General features: G+C 38.9%; 1 protein-coding gene across 1 annotated transcript in view; it reads left to right on the top strand.

Moving 5' to 3' along the window:
- Positions 1-8,099: 8,099 nt before the first annotated feature.
- wu:fb13g09 (ATP-binding cassette sub-family C member 5) overlaps positions 8,100-20,121 on the top strand; it is a 28,163-nt gene continuing 16,141 nt past the window's right edge. Inside the window, exons 1-8 of the mRNA XM_061725724.1 lie at positions 8,100-8,348; positions 10,564-10,755; positions 12,466-12,621; positions 16,066-16,213; positions 17,003-17,236; positions 17,578-17,751; positions 18,230-18,377; positions 19,927-20,075. Coding sequence (XP_061581708.1) covers positions 10,574-10,755; positions 12,466-12,621; positions 16,066-16,213; positions 17,003-17,236; positions 17,578-17,751; positions 18,230-18,377; positions 19,927-20,075 — 1,191 coding nt within the window. The 5' untranslated portion in view covers positions 8,100-8,348; positions 10,564-10,573. The remainder of the gene's footprint in view (positions 8,349-10,563; positions 10,756-12,465; positions 12,622-16,065; positions 16,214-17,002; positions 17,237-17,577; positions 17,752-18,229; positions 18,378-19,926; positions 20,076-20,121) is intronic.

Raw genomic sequence — 20,121 nt, 5'->3', positions numbered from 1 at the left:
TTTTTAATTTATTATGTGCAATAAGAACATGATCTCTGGTATATTACCAATCATTACCAAGATTAATCTTGTAAATAATGTCATGGTTATTATATTGATTATATATTTGTACTATTATTGTTAGGGTTGTTATTTTTTTCGTCCCAATAATTCCTTGTTCATATATTGTTTGTTATTGCTACTCTTCAATCAACTGTGCAGTTGCTGCTGTAACTGTGGATTTCCCCATTGTGGGACAATTGAAGGAATATCTTAACTTATCTTTTTATTCATATTATACATTATGTGTGTTTATATAACTATTCACATTTATATCACTATATAGCCTATATTTAGATATTTTGTGGACCAGTAATCCAGTGCATAAGATGAAAATGTATATTTGTCCGTTATTAGGTTTTGGCCCAGTTTTGTCTGTAAAACAGTGTAATAATATTAACTTGGACTAATTGAACACTCTTTTTTAGGTACACATAACAATCCAGAAAGGAAGGGCCTTGCCCCAACTTCACAGATGCACATCATGCTGCAATAACTACCACTGCCCATTCTGCAGCCCTACAGTTTACTACCCCTCCCCGTTGAACAAATGTCAGATACACATGGATCTTCATTTTAACAGAGCTGTTAGCCATGAAGGTAAAGTTTGAAAACATTCTCCCTGTGTGTGTGCATGTAGTGCATGCTGGAACTTCATTGTTGATGCAGGATTTGTATTTTTAAGTGACAATTTGTAATGGAAAACTGATTATATAATAATATTTATATCTATGTGCTTATGTTTAAGAATACACCATAGGAGGCTACAGAGGCAGATGAAAAAGGAAGGGGCACTATTCAAATGGTAGGTAATGCTGTTAATGTCAATATAATGAATTTGCTATGCTCCAGAATCGTAAGTATTTCAGTGTTGATTGTGATTTGTATTGAGTGTTTTTTCAGCTGTTTTTTTTCTCTGCAGATCTCCTTAATGTGGGATGTGACTGCACCTGCACTGAAAATATATTATATACTGTACATTTCATCAAGATGAGACAATTGTTTACCCCAAGTTATATTGTTAAATAAATGTTATATTGTTCTGTTTGGGAATTTGGGACTTAATACTACCATACTTACCATTTCAGTATATCAAAGTGTTTTTATTTCTAATTGTTTACCCCAAGTTATATTGTTAAATAAATGTTATATTGTTCTGTTTGGGAATTTTGGACTTAATACTACCATACTTACCATTTAAGTATATCAAAGTGTTTTTATTTCTTTATTTCTTTTTTTAACAATTACTACAACAAAAGTGAGGACTTGACACCCAAATACACTATGTTGTAGTGGGTTTGATCAATGCTGTTCAAGTTTTGGGGGTAATATATCCCACTAAACGCCACATCTTAGTCCTCTCTGTCAGTGGCAAGACAGTTGTCATCTTCTCTGTCCCAGTCTCTTTTCATATTCACGCAATTGCAACACCTTTATAATTCTGTGCATATAACAGTCCTGCAGAGACATGGTAAAATACCAAGCCTCAATCACGACATTATCTATGATGTTTATGGTTGCTCAGTTTTTAAATATATATTTATTGTCATTAGGCTAAAAACAAGTAAAGACTCATTTTTGTATATTGCCTCATTCATGATTTAAAGAAATAATTTAAAATTTCACCTTAATTTGATAACAGTCTTAACTGCACCTACTGGTGCTGCCTATGATCTAAATCTCTTGCCACAAAAAAAAGAGCCTACCAGCAAAGACCTATGCTCTACAAATGACATCTGAAATAGTGCTGAATGAGCTACAAATCCCTGCCGTTTACCCTGGAAGTAAGTTCTTTAATTATAAGCTCCATCCTCATTATCAATTAAATCTTCATATATTGAGCCTCATTATCAATTAAATCTTCATATTTAAGCTCCATGCCTCATTATCAATTAAATCTTCATATATTTATTAAGGTGGAACGCTGATTTAGTTGCAGTGCAGTTCTACTAGTTGCAGTTCTACAGTCATCCAGTAGGGGGCTCTGTGACGTCTAGAACTGCGGTTCAGATCTGCTGCTCAGATCTGCTGCCTCCGGGTCTGCAGCCGTATACTATTGTCAAATTTCCACAGGGCTACAAACAGATTATGTAACTTCATAGACAAACGCAAATTACTCTCCGATAGTCAGTACGGTTTCCGTTCAAACAGATCAACTTCATTAGCTTTAATAGAACTCACTGAAAAAATAACTAATTCTATGGATAAAAAGAAATTTGCTGTTGGTGTGTTCATAGATTTAAAAAAAGCCTTCGAAACAATAAATCACAAAATACTAATCAAAAAATTGGAACGATATGGGATACGGGGTTGGTGTTGAATTGGGTGGAAAGTTATTTGAAGTTGGATGACGATAAATCAAAATGTGCTGACACTGTGTGTGGTGTCCCCCAAGGGTCAGTATTAGGGCCGATATTATTTAATTTATACATAAATGATATATGTAAAGTGTATGATATATTGAAATGTGTATTGTTTGTTGATACTAATATCTTGGGAACAAGGGAGAACTTGCAGCTACTTTTGGACTTGATGACCTCAGAAATGAACAAAATAAAAAAATGGTTTGACCAAAATAAATTATCATTAAACACAAGTAAGACCAAATTTATGGTATTTGGAAATTACAAATAAAACAGTCAAATTCAAATAGATGGAGTCCAAATAGAAAGAGTTAAGAAAATAAAATTCCTGGGTGTAATCATTGAAGAAAAAGTTAGCTGGAAGCAGAGGCAGATCTAGGGAGTGGCTACTTGGGCTCAAGCCCTGAATGTTTTTCCAAAAGCTCTGGATCTGAAAAATCATCTGCCTTGTTCGAGCCTTATTAGCGACAGGTTCAGTTGAACGCTTTTACACAGCTTCTGGAACTAATGATGCAGGTAGAGCTGGTATTGTGTTTCACCAAAATATCCTCCCTGATCATATATAGACTGAATTGCACTCACCCATACCATGTAATGATACTGCTGAATGAATAATACACTATAAGTATGTGTTTTTCTCGGTTGTTTTTACCAGTTTTTACCTGTAAGCTGCATACATAGGGAGTTAATACAGGAAAACCGAACTTAACATGATGGGACAAGGAGGAAAAAGGATCTTTGTTGTGTGTTTGCTGTGTTTGGACTGGCCATGCACCCATTAGTTCATTTGTTTTAATTAGACTCAACCTACCATCACATGTTGGTTTTATGTCCGTCCAATAGCGTCCAAAGTCAGTTGTTTTATTTTTTTCTGGCATTCGAAAGTCTCAAAGAGGCTGTTATTTGCAAAGTAGGTTAAACTTAAGGTCTTGTCTTTCCTACAAGGAGAATTTCTAGGAACCATGTAGCGGGAGAAGGAAAAGTAACCAATCACAGTTAGCAAAGTGAACATCTTTCAGTCATTAATAACATTTTTATGAGCACAAGTGGCACAGCGTTATCATTTTCTAGTTGCCAGAACATTAAAAAAAAACACTAAATTTTTCAGTGTTTCTGTTTCTCTTCATAATTTTGAGTCTGTGTGTTGTTGGATTTTCACTGGTATGTAACCACTTTGAAATTTACATGAATTATTATTTGATTCCATTATAGAAGTAAACACGTGTATAGTGAGAGATAAGGAAATGTATCTTTCACTTGGTCATAGATGCATTTAATATTCATAAAGATTTAACAATAGTAAAAAGAAGAAGAATTTAGATTAATGTCTGGCTGGATTGTTTTTTGTTCGACATTATTCACAGTTTCCTGCCTGAATATCATTTGGGTTAGGGTTAGCCCTACTATCATTCCTTAATCCTGCAGAGTTTTTACTGTGGCACCGATTTTAACAAGTATATTCAATGAAATAGCAATGGGTTGGGCAGTGATTTAAAAAAAAAAATCTTCAGCCTGAAAGGGTTGAACTCACTCATCCTCAGTGTTAGCCAACCATACCATTATCCCTTCTCTGCCACGCGGCTTCCTGACTCAAAGTGGTGTCAAATATTTGATTTTAGGAGAGCCGGGATTGAGTCGAATAGTTTGTCCATCATAGGAGAAGAAGTAGAGGTGGAGGAGTATAAATACCTCAGTGTTCACTTGGACAGTAGACTGGACTGTATATATATATAACACTGATGCTGTTTACAGTATAAGAAAGGAAAGAGCAGACTTTATTTCTCAAGGAAGCTTAGGTCCTTCAGCATTTGCAGCAAGATGTTGAATACTATTTATAAGTCTGTCGTGGACATTGCAATCACATTTACTATCAGTTGGCGGAGCAGCATCAGGACCAAAGACTTACAGGAACTGAACAACCTGATAAAGAAGGCTGGCTCTGTTCTGGGGACTGTTTTGGAGCCTGATGTGCAAAGGAGGATACGTCATTAAAATGAAGATCATCCTATTCAAGTACAGTGATTCAGCAACAGAGTGTCTTCCGTCAGAGGCTTCTTCGGCTCTGCTGCAACACAGATCGCTACAGGAGATCCTTCCTGCCCACAGTAATAACCCTCTGACTGTTTAAAGAGACTTAAATCATGACTATTGCAAGAATTCCTTTTCCATCAGGGCTTAATCTTTTTTACCCTTTTTTTAACTTTTTTTGTGTCCACGAGTGATTGACCCCTTATCTGCTCCATCAAAAGTTGCTCTAGCTGGATTTGTCCACAAACACTAGCTGTTTTTTTTCAAGTTATTCTTGACTTTATCATGGTGGTTTAGCGAGTTACGTGTGTGTTTCAACATCCTTTGTAGCTGCACTTTAAGTGCCCTTGGACACTAATGTGTACTGTGTTTTCACACTTTTTAAAATAATTGCATTTTTATTTCTGACTGACCTTGTAAAAATTATATTCAAAGTTGTTCAAATAGTTTCATTTCCAGCAGCTAATATGATGTTGACACTCTGATGGTTCAGGCAATAGGACAGTCTGCACACCACTTTTATTCATTTATCTATTGCTTACTGAATGTTGACATTACAATAACACCAGACGAATCAGGTGCATTGTTTGAGCATTTTAGCACATCTGATATAATAAAATAAAGAAGAAAAAAAACTGTGTACAATAACATTATAACAGTAAACGAGAGGCAGCTTTGCAGATTAAATGCATACATAAACTACAAAGCAAACTTGGTGTGGCAGGTTCCTTATAATAAAATGTAATTTGCTGTAAATACTCAAACATTTTCACTCCGGTGGTGTTTGTAATGCAGTATACCTTTCCTTGACTATTTTTACACTCCTGTATGTTAAATTTAATAAACAAGCTGTAAACTTTTACAATCGGTGTTATATAACTTATGTGTTTTGAGGGTAAACAAACCAGTGGTTACTCTATCAACTGTTGGTTTAAACGTGCGTTCTCATTCATATGAGAAAGAAGACACTTAGTTATAAATAAAGACAAACAACTTCTCTTAATTAAAGTTTTTCTTATTGGAGATTTAAAGCAAACTTACACACTGACCTTTTCTGTTCCGCAAACAACCTCCCAGAAAAGCCCACATCTAAGAATGTGGATAATTATTTTCGTTTCCTTGATCGGTCCCAATCACTCGGCTCTCTTCATCTTCTTTCGCCCCCAAACGTTGTGCATTTTGGCTTGTACTCAAGTAACCACTCATGGTTGTCTCCCCTTCATCGCTGTTTTCCCGAGATAAGGGAGCTACTTTAAGTGATTACGAGTTCATCTACGTAAGTCTGTGTGATACTTGACCTTCATATGATACAGATTTTGCCTGCATAAGAGTGTGAGCAATGTCACAAACTCTGAAATGAAGCCTTTTTAATCTATGTTTCAGTTCTCTTGATATATATATATATATATATATATATATATATATATATATATATATATATATATATATATATATATATATATATATATATATATATATACCGTATATATATACATATATATATATATATATATATATACCGTATATATATACATATATATTTATATATATATATATATATATATATATATATATATACCGTATATATATACATATATATATATATATATATATATATATATATACACATGTGTGTGTGTGTGTGTGTGTGTGTGTGCGTGAGCGTGAGCAAGGCCTTTAACCCTTCCTGCTCCCCGGGTGCCATGCAAATGACCACTGCTCGTATATATATATATATATATATATATATATATATATATATATATATATATATATATATATATATATATATATACCGTATATATATACATATATATATATATATATATATATACCGTATATATATACATATATATATATATATATATATATATATATATATATATATATACCGTATATATATACATATATATATATATATATATATATATATATATATATACACATGTGTGTGTGTGTGTGTGTGTGTGTGTGCGTGAGCGTGAGCAAGGCCTTTAACCCTTCCTGCTCCCCGGGTGCCATGCAAATGACCACTGCTCGTAGTTTCACTAGAGATGGGTTAAATGCATTGTGGGATTACTAAGGGAAACATTTATTTATTATTTATTTATAATAATAAATGCCACATGGCTAGGGGCCTATAAATAACCATGTTTTTTCCCCTCAGATGCCTCTCTTCATTGTCTCTTTTGTATGTAAGTGTTATATCACAATATTAATCACCACTCCTTTATGAAACAAACTAACAAAAGCCATCATTAAACAATGTGGTCTAAGCAGTACAAGTCTGAAATAATCCTTAAAGCCCTGCTATTATTTAGAGTTATTATTCATTTTAATGGGTTTTAAAGTGAGTCAAACGTCACCCTCATAAAAAGATGTTTCCCGCAGAGGTTGGGGTATTTATTCTTGTTTCTGCTCATCATGTTCAATCTGTATTAAAAAAGACAGACCTTGGCTGGAAGTTGAGAATGAGATATTTTAAAACTCCTTTGGTGATAGCTAGATATGACAATAAGTTTTCCCCCCTTTCTTGGAGGGGTTGTGGCATGATAGGGGACTTCTCTCACATTTTTTGGGATTGCCCTAAATTGCAAACATTCTGGGAGATTGTGAAGCAACAAATAAGTGAGATTTTGAATTTAAATAGACCAATAGAACCAGAGCAACTAATTTTGGGTACTGTACTGTTAACAGATTTAGGGGAAAAATGTGCATTTATGCTCAGGGCTCTTTTGTTGATTGCACATAAAATGATCACAGTAAATTGGTTTATCCTCATCCACCCACACTGAACCAGTGGACCCAAAGACTTAAGGATGTAAACTCACATAACGGCAAATCTTCGACTCCAGACGGACTTGTATCTTACAAAATGGACACCTGTTCTATTGTATTTGGAGAAGAATATAGTCTCTGTGCAACTGGGCTTGTTGGATTTTCTTTTTTGCATTTCTTTATTATTCTGAAATAAGTGGACTTATGAATGAGAATTATTATAGATGACCCTCTTTTTTTTACTTTTCATTGTGAATTAAAACAGTATCTTGACTCTATTAAGTTTTCTACTAATTCAAAAGCAATCAGAACCATAAATGTATGTAAATGTTTTGTCTTTCTGTTATAATTTCATAATTTCATCCCCCCTGGCTGGTTATAATGTGTTGTGTTTTTTGTTTTGTTTTTTTATTTGAGTTATACTCTTTATATGTTATTCTTCAACGTGAAATTGCACAATGTGAAGTCTTGTTATCATTATACTGTTTGCAAATGTTAAATAAAAAAATAATTAAAAAAAAGGTTCTAATAAATGTTCAAAAAAAAAGACGGACCATGTGCCTGTTTAGAAACTACGACAGCCAATCAGATTCTCCCTGCTGTCTCTAGCCCCGCCCCCATCATCAGCTGTACTTTTCCGCTTTGTCACGATTTAACAGCGCTGTCATTGCGGTTGGCGTGACGACACTGGCTGTGGGCGGGGCCTCGATGACGTCAGGGGAACAGAGTGAAGGCTGATTTATGGTTCCGCGTTACATCGACGCAGTACGGTGCACGTCGCCGCGTACCACTACGGCGTAGGCTACGGCGTAACCCTACGGCGTAGGCTCTGCGTCGATTTCCCCATAATTCAGGCGTGAGTTCCCGTTACTATGACAGCAGTTATTGGAGGCGGAGCGCAGCGGAGGACGATACCGGCGGACCAGCACGTCCTGTACACACACGTGAGGAGCAAACTTTTCACCACCGTGTTGTTTCACTCGAGGCTCGCTCCTTCTTGAAGAAAATGTGTCCCTGCGAGGAGAAAGTTTAAGTTGTGCCGGCAAACCTGTGAGAAGAAGTGTCATGGCCATCCTCATCTCTGTTTCCTGAACTCATCTGGAGCTGAACTGCCTCCCATCAGAGACAACTTACCTTAAAGTAAGTGATGAAGAGAGGAGCTTTCATCCTGCTATGGGGCTGTGCAATGATAGGTTACAACAACAGGAACATTATGATAATAAGACAGGCGGGTTCAGCACATTTAACCACTGAAGTGGGACTTTATGATAAAGATATATATGATTACAAAAAAATTCTTGAAGTTTGTTTATAGGAACATTTGTGAAATACTGTTAACAGGGAAACAAAACTGACATTAACTGAAGTTAGTCTGAGTCAGTCTGGATCAGTTTGTTGTCACCAAACTCCTGTTTTCATTTCCTTGTGTCATGTTTCATAATAAGTTTTAAACAGTTTTTTTTTGTGTTTTGTGTTTTGTAACCTGCCTCTTTTGACCTGCCCAAAAGTTAAGTTTAAGTTTAATAGTTTAATTTAAGTTGAATAAATTGACCGATACAGGACATGTGTCCTTTACATCGGTATCAAGAATAACTTACAATAAATACAAAGGACTAAAATTTACATTCAAAACATTTCATAAAATCACACACAGATTAATTGATTCAATTTTGCATCACCTATCAGCTTTAAAATCATACAAAAAGTCTTTGTTTGACCAGAACCTATCCAGTCTGTTCTTGAAAGAGTTCACAGACTGGGCCTGCACGACTTCCTCTGGAAGTTCATTCCATTCTTTGACTCATTAAAAATGAGTTAGGATCTCATTTTTAATTTGAATCAATTCATTTTCATTAAAAAAAAAAAAAAAAGTTTAATGAGATACGTGGCTGGATAGTTTTGGACTACAATGAGCTCTGAAAGTTCAACAAAACTGTGTAAACTATCCATAACGCACTGACGGCTGCAGGTAGAGAGACAAAACATCTCTCTAATTCCCTTTCTCTGGCCTTCAAAAGTTTTGTTCCCATCACATCAACGGCGATTGTAGAATATTTCCCAGCAGAACCTTTGGTATCGTTTTCCTGCCCCTGCCCTGACTGGGCTCCCTGTGTTGATTCACATAATCGGCCTGGAACAGCGAGCGGTCTATCCGCGCCCCGCACCAAGTAGGGATGACCTTGTCACGAGCTTTGCCACAGAGGGGATCAATGACAGTGTTTTGAACGCGCTGGCAGCTCAGTTGTCTCCTTCCAAGCTCCAGGGGTGGCTGGCAGGCCGTCTTTAAATAGATAGGCACCGTATGCCAGAGAGGGGGCCTGACCTATGAGCAAGGTGATTTCTTGAGTCTTTCTGTGACTCAAAAGCTGATTCAGTAAAACACTGTCCCTCTATATTGGCTGTCTGCATTAAAGAAAGTAATAAAATGCACAGTGCTGTTTTATTTATCAGACTTATCAGATGGTTGAACATTTAATGTCAGGACTGTTCCTCTCGGACAAAAAGTTTAAACACCTCATGCACAAAGATATCCTGTATACACAATTTCCCTCTCAAAGTTGAGTCACAAACCAAATTATTATCCAATTTATCAAGATAATGAATATTCGTAAACAGTGACAGCCTCCCTTGCCGATATGTTCCAGTGTAGTCAAATCAGTATAGCTTCTAGTTCCTGAAAAGTCAACAATTGTTCCGAACATGTGCTGAACAACAGTAGATATGTCTTATCAGGATGCTGTCACTATTCAGACACATTTTAGAAATAGAAATAGAAATAGAAAGCCTTTATTATCATTATACTTGTACAATGAAATTAGGCAGCAGCTCCGTCAAAGTGCACACATGCAAAGACTATGTAAACAAGTACTGTAAACAACAAAATGAAAAAAAAGGAAACATACCGGTAAATAAATATATATATATATATATATATATATATATATATATATATACTATAAAAAAAGAGTGAATGGGAGGATAAAAATGTACATGAATGGGTGGAAGAATATTGCACTTGAAAGGATGGAAGAGTATTGCACATAGATAGGTAAGGAATATTGGAACATTATGGATAGAAAATAGAAAATATTGCACAGTATGAGGTAGTTTATTGGTTAAGAAAGTTCACAGCTTTGGGGAAGAAGCTGTCCCTGAGTCTTTTTGTTCGGGTTCGTAAGGACCTGAAGCTTCTCCCAGAGGGCAACAGGTCGAAGAAATGGAAACCGGGGTGGGTGTTGTCCTTTACAATGTTCCTTGACCTGTTGAGGCAGCGGGAGCTTTTATTGCGATTAATTTATGTATCTCGATCTTGATCTCTGTTTTTTATTTACTTTCTAAATTGTTTGCTCCCCAGAGGGCCTGTCATGTTCCCCGATGCTCTTGAAGAGACGGGACGGGTGGAGGGCCTGTCCCTGTCCGCCCCGCAGACGCTGCCGGAGCTGGAGGAGGAAGCAGAGGACGATGCGTCGGCGGAGAGGGGGCCGAAGAGACGAGGACGCTACCGCAAAAGCCTGCAGCTTTTAAAGCCCTTCAGGATCACACATAAGTAAAGAAATTTGTATTTTAGTCTATGTGCCAAGTTTCTGAGAACGAGGCAGATTAATGAAGACATGAAAGCAGACAGGTTGATTCATTCAAGTTAATTAATCCTATGGGGGTTCTTTTGTGTGTAAAATCAAAACAATATCATCTTATTGTTGTTGGTCTTTTTTATCAGGCAAATACAACCTCAGATGAGCATAATGAGCATAAAACAAATTTTGACTCTGCTGGTATGTATTTGACCAATTTAAAGCCAGCAAGATAAAAACACTGAGTGCCCCCCTACTGGCCTTGGCATTTAAAAGTGTAAGTTATAGAATAATGTAATAGTTGTAGTATAGTTATAGCCAGGGGTGGCTAATCATCAGCCTTTGATGACTTGATCATCAGGTGTCAGGACCTCTGTAAAAGCAGCTGGAGCATTCAGGGAATGGTCTTAAAGAAGCCATTGTTTCTGGACATCAATCAGGAGAGGGGTTATAAAGCCCCTTACAAACAATCTGGAGTTCAGTATTACACAGCATTAGAAACCTCCAATGAAGTCTCAGATCGCACAGACCTCATTGAGCTTGTTAAAAGTCCATGTCAGCGTCATCATAACAAGACAGAGCAAGTACAGTTTCTTGCCAGGACAGTCTCTTCTGTCTAGAAACAAACACTGGAGGCGTGGCTGAGCTCTTTAAAGCTAGATCCAAACAAAACATTAAACACTGTGTTTTGCACGGTGTTTTGCATTGTAACAATGTTTAGATGACAAACGTAGCATCAGCAGCCCCTCATACCCGCTGCTAAGCATGGTGGTGGATGGGTGATGGTTTTGAGTTGTTTTTCAGGACTACGGCAATCCGGAGTCATTGACTCCACCATGCAGTCCTCAAATATGAGGCCATCTTTCTGACAAGCTGTAACCTGGTCAAATCTGCACTAGAATGGCTGAAAAATAAAAGATGCAAGGTTGTGAAATGGCCTAGTTGTTGTTGTCCAGACCTCTACCGAATCCTGTGGAAGGACCTCAAGAGAGCTGCATGTATGCCAGTGCACAAAAACCTCAAATAACTGGATCAATACTCTAAAGAAGAAAGAGCCAAAGTTATTGCTCTTAAAGGTGGCTGTGCTAGCTGTAGGATACTTATTATTTCTCCCATTTCCTTTTTTTTGGGCTTCGTTTTTGACATTGTTCTTCTGAAGTTTTATATCCCTAAAACTAAGCTCTAATATGATCAGATGTTTTCTGTTGTACTAAAAAAACTAAAGAAAACAACACATTGATTTCAAATAAGGGGTGAAAAGTTTTGCACATAACTACAGATGGAGATTTAAAAGCAGAAAAGTTGTATTTACATGTAAAAGCATAGAGATTGAAAGGTTTGTTGCCATTAATGTGCTGACTGTTAGGGTGCAGCAGGAGGCCGTGATAAGGGATAAGACCTTATCCTTCAGCTACACGTAGCAACATGTTTGAACATATGCCACCTGATAAACTACCCCAGAGCTTTTTTTCTTCTTCTCTGCTCTCATACATATCTGTGAGGAACGTGCTAATTACTGTCCAAACACTGCAGGGATGACTCACCTGCCATTGACTCTGGCGAGCAAAGGCGCCGCTTATTTCTCAGCGACTTACGCAGGCCTGCTCTCCCAACATTGAGCCTCTGTGTGGGCTCTGCGCTTTTTAGACGTCTCACCAATTTCCACATCTTCCATTCTATTCTAGGCATCAGCACCCAGTCGATAACGCCGGCCTCTTCTCCTTTATGACTCTGCAATGGCTCTCCCCGCTGGCAGTGAAGGCCTACAAGGCATCCAGCCTGTCCATAAATGATGTGTGGGGACTATCTTGCCATGAAGCCTCTGCAGTCAACTGCCAAAGGTGAGCTCACGGTGCACTGCTGAGGTTTGCCACATAAAAGGGACCTGGGGTGTGAAGAAAGTTCAGTCCGACGCCGACAGACGTTATTCAACAAGCTTTGGTGGGAAATCAAATAACAAGATAAGGCCAACGTTATCTGAAATGATCTTGTCGATTCTGAAGAGGAGTGATTTTTGAGACTGACTCTGCTGAACAGTCGCTCGAAAGCCCCTATTGACCCCAACCTATCTGAATTTAATGCATGCACCCTGCCACCTCAGCTTTCCCTTTTAAGCAGGAGCAAATAAATGCCTAGAGTCAAGGGAATGCAAAGCCTTGTGAAAAGAACATATCTCCCACTGTAAAGCAAGGGAGTGGATCGATCGTGCGTTCAGCTAATGGTGCAGCCGCTCCAACAGAACCATTTCATGTTGGAAGGGAAAATAGATAACAGGATGAAAAGAGGATTGTTTCTCAAACATGATAATGATTTTGACCACAGTCCAAAATCCACAAAGGACTATCCCAAGAGGCCCACGTTGAATTTTTTTTATTTTTTATTTTTTTCGCAGTTCACTTGACCTTAATCAAAAACCTCTTGTTGTCCTGAACAGATCCATGCATATGAAATGCCAGAAAAATCTTTAAGGACTAGAGGGTTTCTCTGAACAAGAGCTGAGGAAAGAGAATGTTTTTTCCCAAATGTATAAAGTATGGAGTTGAAAATGAATTAAAAAAATAAATAAACAAAGGTAATTTGCCTTAATTATCTGATAATGTATCCCCTGGATATGTCCACACGTAGCCAGTCGCAGTAACATAAATGTGTCCAAACGTTTCCAAACACGTGTTCCTTGGTGCTTTAAGTTTTGTTACGTGCGTTGTTATCTTCGTGCATGTGGTCAGCCTGTTTAGGGCAACTTAGTTGGAGAACAGTCTGTTTCTCTGTACTATTAGCAGCACATTGTGTTGGGATGAGGCAGCGCTAAGAATAGCAGGGATTAGAGATTACAGTGAGAGTTTCTACTTGACTTGGGCGATTATGTCACTGCGCTACCTGTGACACCCAAGTGTCTCCTGTTGCATAATTAGCTGTGACTGACGGAGATAAAAGTCTGTGCCTTCCAAGCTACACCTTGATGAATAGTAGCCGTCTGCCTCCCTGAATGAACCATGAAGACTTTGAACAGGCTTATTAGGGGACATTTAGATGCTGCTGCGGGTGGAAAAGCAAACTATTGATTTTCCCATTACTCATGCACCATCCCATTTCTTTTCCATGACTTGGCAGTACATTTAAGGGCCCACTATTTGAGGAAGTTGTCTCCTGTGTCTCTGTGTCTGGTGACAAATGTGTGGGTTGTTAGTGACTTTTTTATGTGGAAAGGCCGTGACTCTGGGCATGGTGGTTTATTGCTGTGTGTGTTGAACTAAAGAGCGCCGCAGGAGCACAAAGCTATCATGCAGGCGCAGGTGGACACGGAAACAGAGGGGGGTTTATCTTGTGTTTACATTTCAAGAACGGTTGCGCAATCCCAATACAAAGCAAAGAAGATGGCGCTTGAAGAGGGGGGAATTGGAGAAGCACCCTGGGAGAGTTGACACTTGTTGGTGCTCAGTGAGGTGCGAATGTTGAGAGCAGTGTTCTGGCCAGCACATTCTTGAGACATCAGCTTTGCTTGCCATCTGGCTGGTGACTGCTCGAAAGATGTCAGCCCTGTTAAAAAGCAAATAATTTCTTTGGAGCCATTGCCCTGGCCAGGTCTTCTCTATACAGAATTTTAAATTCTCATGTTGCCTTGTAGAGTTTTGAAAATCGGGCAATTGATATCTAACTGGAAAAATGAGAACTACTAAATTATACATTAACATTTTAATATTTAAGATAAGATATTCCTTTATTAGTCCCACAGCAGAGAAATTCGCAGTGTACAGCAGCAAAGGGGATAGTGCAAAACAAGAGGCATCAATAGAAATAATAATATCAGAGTATGACACACTATAAACAGTACTGGTATATACAATAATAATAATAATAATAAAAAATACTGGTATATAAAATAAGATAACAGATGGATATTTACATAATTGCACGTTGCAGTGAATGATATTGCACATTATTTTCCACTATGTACATTTATTGTCAGGTTCTTATGTATGTGGTCTACTGTGAGCAGTGCTGGTTGTGTAGTCTCACAGCTGCAGGGAGGAAGGACCTTCTGTAGCTCCTTCACACATTTAGGGTGAAGGAGCCTGTCGCTGAATGAGCTCTCCAGTGCTCTGATTTTTTTTATTAGATTTTTTTGATTTGTTCCTACAAGTTATGGTAACGTCATATTAGGGGCTTCCCACCTATCCATAATATATCCAACCTCTCACTCTGGGGTAGGTGGGCTCCAGCCCCCAAAACACTGACCAGATGAAGGAAATCTGCAAGATAGGAGATGTAAATAAATGCTTTATTTGTTCTATACATTGTCTGTAGTCCCTTGCAAATTCCTCTAATTGGGACTTAGCAGCATTAAATATACTACGTTAATTTAAGAATTACTTTTCTGTGATTAATCATTAAACTGTAGGGCTTTGCTGAGTGTAAAAAAACAAAACAAGAAGAGAAAGTTTTGTGTTATCATGAAGAAATAAAGTTGCAATTTCAGCAGGATGGACAGATCTGAGAAAAGTAGCAAGTCTTGTGACTTCGGAGTAATTGTGTCATTGGGGGGAATCCTCAGTATTTCAATTGTGTCATTAACTTTCCTGCTTACTTCTGGAAACTTACTTCCCTTATTATGGCCCTGAAACCCCTTACAACAGTTCGAATAATTTAAGTTGTATAAATACAGCTTTCAGCTGCCTGTTAATTGTAATTTTCAAGATTCAGCACCATTTTAGTGGAACTAGTAATTGTCAGGCGATATGAGAGGAAATTTGGCCAAATGCTCTTTCTAACTCTGATCCGTTTTTAATAAAGTCGTTATAGAGTAAATTACTTTGTGCAGCTGCTCTGCTGTGGTTTTCACGGAGTCATTATCCATGAAGCATTTGGCCACCGAAATATTTACCCACTTGAAGAGGCATTATGAAGCAATAGCTGGAAATTAGCACATCTTTAACGTGTTTGCTACGTTTCTTAGTCTGATTATGAGATGCATCATTCATGATTGTATATTGAAGGTCACCTGTACACAATTACCACATGAAGTACCAGCTTTCGGCTGGAATGATTGCAGACATTTCATACCTCCAGTTGTGTATTTGGGCAGTTTGATAAATGGCTTTAAGGAAAAAGAAGATAAATTATGGTTTTCATTCATTAAAACTTTACCCTTCACAAAGGTCAATATTGACTGGAAATACAATGCTTGCCACAGGACTTTTTTCTTCTTGCCAATAAAAACATTTAAAAAAAAAAATTGTAATTAAAGTTCAGTAACAGTGCATTTTATTCTCTGTTTTTGGCTACAGGCTTGAGTTTTTGTGGCATGATGAGCTCAAAAGACGCGGGAGAGACGGGGCATCTTTGACAAAAGTCTTCTGGAGGTTCTGCCGGACCCGGATGCTGGTGGCCGTCTTTTCCCTCCTCCTCACGATGGTGGCAGGCTTCGTTGGGCCCGTGAGTACCACCCAAATCCTCCCTTCTGCTTCACTGATCAGGCTAATGGGACTTTCAGCACAGTGTTTGTTCTGAAAATCTCCTTATCCTGTTTCCCGGTGGTCTGGATATGTGAAGGAAAACAAGCGAGGAGATTACAAACCCTCAGATTGTGCTTCAAATAATAATAATAATAACAATAATACTGTAGATTTGCAGGTATTTGTCACATTTTCTTATAAAACTGCCTTTTAGAGCACGGATTCAGAGTTTTCCATATTTCTAAACCTTTGCTATTCAACATTAGAAAGAACCACATTGAACTAAGAGATTACGATGAGCCTCCAGTTTATAGCATTTGAGTCTGCTAAATTCTTTTGCATTAAGCAGTTTATTTTAATGTTTTTGTGTGTGTGATTACTGTCACCCACATCTAATAGTATTGCCTGGATTTAGCTCTTAAACAATGATGCTATTCTTTCATATTCCTGACTGGTTTATTGTGTACACTTTCTCAAAGATTAAAACATTTACAAATTCCTGCTTTTTATTCTTTTCACTTTCACATTCCTATCACGCTTACTTTGCTGTTATGCACCTTATTTCTGTTGCCATCTTTCCTCTGCCCTGCTGATGTGTATCTGTGGAATTTCCTGAATTGTACTCCTTCCTTTCCATCTCTTTGTTGTGTGTCTTGTCCGTCTTTATCTCGTTCATGTTCCTGCCTTTTTGTCCATATTCCACCCCTGTTACTTTTTCTCTGTTTTCTTGATCTCTGACTTGATCCCTGCTCTCCATGTCTGTCCCCAGGCTCTCCTGGTCCGCGCTCTGCTGGAGTATTCCCAGAGCGCTCAGAGCTCCGTGCCCTACGGCCTGTCTCTGGTAGCCGGGATCTTCCTCATGGAGCTGATGCGCTCCTGGTCTCTGGCGCTCATGTGGGCCGTCAACTACCGCACGGCTGCACGCTTGCGCGGGGCTGCTCTCACTTTTGCCTTCCAGAAGATCCTCCGTTTGCGCAGCACTAAAGACATCAGTCCAGGCGAGGTAGGTGATCCAAGCCTGGAGGGAACTTGATGCAAATTAACAAAATTAAACGGCACCACTGAGATCCTCATCCAGATGATTGAGATGGAATTATTTTTCAACTCTTGCACAATACCTACTTAGATTTCAACTAAACCCACTGCTTGAGACAGAAGAGGCTGGCTAAGACTTGTCCTAACTTCAGAGGAATCATTGTCCAACAAGTGGACATGGGAATAAAGACATCTTTATAAATTAAACTGCTCTTAGTGCTTATATTTCATCTTATCTGAATTGAAATTGTTTAGCTCATCAATGATTTTGAATGTAATTTCTGTTCCACGTTGCTGTTTCCGTCCTAGCTGATTAACATCTGCACCAGCGATGGCCAGCGGGTCTACGAAGCGGTGTCGGTGGGCTGCCTGATGGCGGGGGGGCCCTTGGTGGGACTACTGGGTCTTACTTACACCACATACTTCCTGGGCCCCACTGCGCTGCTGGGATCAGCTGTTTTCATCATCTTCTATCCTGCCATGGTACGACTGCTGCTAGAACAAGTGGGCGCGTGCAGAGAGAAAAAGATGGAAAATGCGACTGCAACGGGTTTGGGGGGAAATAAAATCTGGTGCAAAACAGTTTAATTGGAGCTACTGTATTTCTATAAAAAAAATTGAAACAAAAATGAATGTTGAATTATTTTCTGAGCTTGAACTTCAGTCATCTTTTTAAAAATGTGATTCTGGCTGTACAAAAACCTCACCAGCAGTTTTTTAAAAGCATCATAACTCCATGGCTATCAATCTCCTGTCAGCTTTGTAGCTGTTATTTGCAAATAACACTCAGCCTGAGGCGTTGCGTGACAGCCAGAGACCCTGTCATTGATGTGAAAGGCGTTTATCACTCCAGTCCCCCGGACAGGCCTCCAGCCCAGCTAATGTGATAGTGTCTGCTTTCATTTCCTCCCCTGCCACTTATTTCTCTTGTCATCATTTCCCTCGCTCCCTGTCTGGACAGATGCTCGCATCGAAGCTGACGGCATATTTCCGCAAGAAGTGTGTGGTGGTCACTGACCGGCGCGTGAGGCTGATGAACGAGATCTTGGGCTGCATAAAGTTCATCAAGATGTACTGTTGGGAAGATGCCTTTGCACAGAACATTCACAGTGAGTGACAGTCCTGTTCCTAAATTACTCTGCAACATACGCAGTTCTCATTTCCTGTTTGTGGTCGAGAACTGGTGATTTTTTTTTTTTCAATTGTTTTTTTATTGGTATAAGTTAAATTTCCAGACTCATTTCCAGAAGTGGTCAGCTGAGAGCTGGGCATTATGACCTCCAATCAATATCACAATAAATTGGGCACCAACATAATGATTAATGCACGTGTTGTGTGTTGTAACTTAGGTTACGTCCGCTACGCATTCCTGAAACGCTTGAAGCTGAAATTCAGACCTTACCTGGCAACAAAAAAGTCTGTTTTCTGATTGGCTGATTGGTTGGTAGCTCCAGACAGCTGCTCTGAGCTGAGAGCTCAGCAAGCAGTCGCTTACCAGGACAGTTTGTAAGATGTGCTGTTGGAATTACTGTCTGGCGTGAAAGCGTGTGAATTTGTTGAAATGCGTGAGAGCCCTGTTATTTTCGTCTACGGCTATATCAGCCGCCTCTTCGCTTGAACCATCAGTCTTGGGTTTCCCTTCTTGTTCAGACTGGATGGGTGGAGTCACATGATAACACACACGCACGCTGTACACCGTCTTAAAGGGGAATGAAAATAGCCTACCAGCACACACAGTCAAAATAGACAAAAATACGTTCATTTACTTTTCTTTATCAAAACACAGAATTTTACGACATGGGAAAATTAACATCGGCCATCGCAGTGAATGTCAGTAACGGTAAATTTTCGGTTTATCGCCCAGGTCTAGGTTAGTTAATGAACAGACAGGACCACCCTCACCCTAAATCCTTCATTTGCAAAGTATGTGGGGCCTTTTAATTACCTTGAATGTCTGCTGTTCTTATCTAAGAAGTAAGAGCGTCCTTTTCTTCTGGAGTCCTTGCTGTAGGATGTAAATAAAGATCTTTTTTCCCCCTTTAATCATTCTCCAAATTAAGCAGGTGGGCCTCAGTTTTACTGAGATAAATAATTAGTACTTGTTTTATTGGACAATGACTCTTGTGGGTTACACAGTGTCCTCAGTTAGTGTTGCTGTAACACGGATGATCATTGCCTTTGCCTGGGAGGACTTATTCTTTGTATATCAAACAGAAATATGAATACCATCTAAAGGGAATATAAATGGGGAATAAGATGTACCAGGAGAAGGGAGCTCTCATATTTTCTACCTTTAACTGTCGGGGCCTAAGATACTCAGGTTTTTTGTTCCTGTGTTCGCCCCATGCGCGCTGGGTTGACAAAGCAGCTGGCGATGGCATGTGGGAGACGCAAACATGGACACAAGGGTCAGTATTGAGGTATTAGGTTTGGAGAGTTATCAAGGCTCATCAGGTTTAGAAGTCTTTTATAATGTAAGAGAGATGTCCTTGTTCTGCTCCTGGGATCTGTTTTTGTATGCACACTGTGCGGGTTCGTGGCTCTGGGGGCGCCGTTGATTGAATGTTCATCGGAGAACCCTCTGGGAGCCACTCAACCCTTTACTTTGTTTATTTCTTTTCTTTTAGTCATGTATCTGTTTCATGTCTCTCCCTAAAGGGGTGCGATCAGAGGAGAGGGGGATACTGGAGAGAGCTGGAGTGGTTCAGAGTCTCACAGTGGGGGTAGCTCCCGTCGTCGTGGTGATAGCAAGTGTGTGCACCTTCACCCTACATATGGCGTTGGGCAATGACCTGACAGCAGCTGAGGTATGTACTGTTTATACAGGAACTCATAGTCACTATATACACTTTT

The sequence above is a fragment of the Cololabis saira genome, chromosome 7 (genome assembly GCF_033807715.1).
Source record: "Cololabis saira isolate AMF1-May2022 chromosome 7, fColSai1.1, whole genome shotgun sequence".
Lineage (NCBI taxonomy): Eukaryota > Metazoa > Chordata > Actinopteri > Beloniformes > Belonidae > Cololabis > Cololabis saira.
This window is presented reverse-complemented; position numbering and strand designations above follow the sequence as displayed.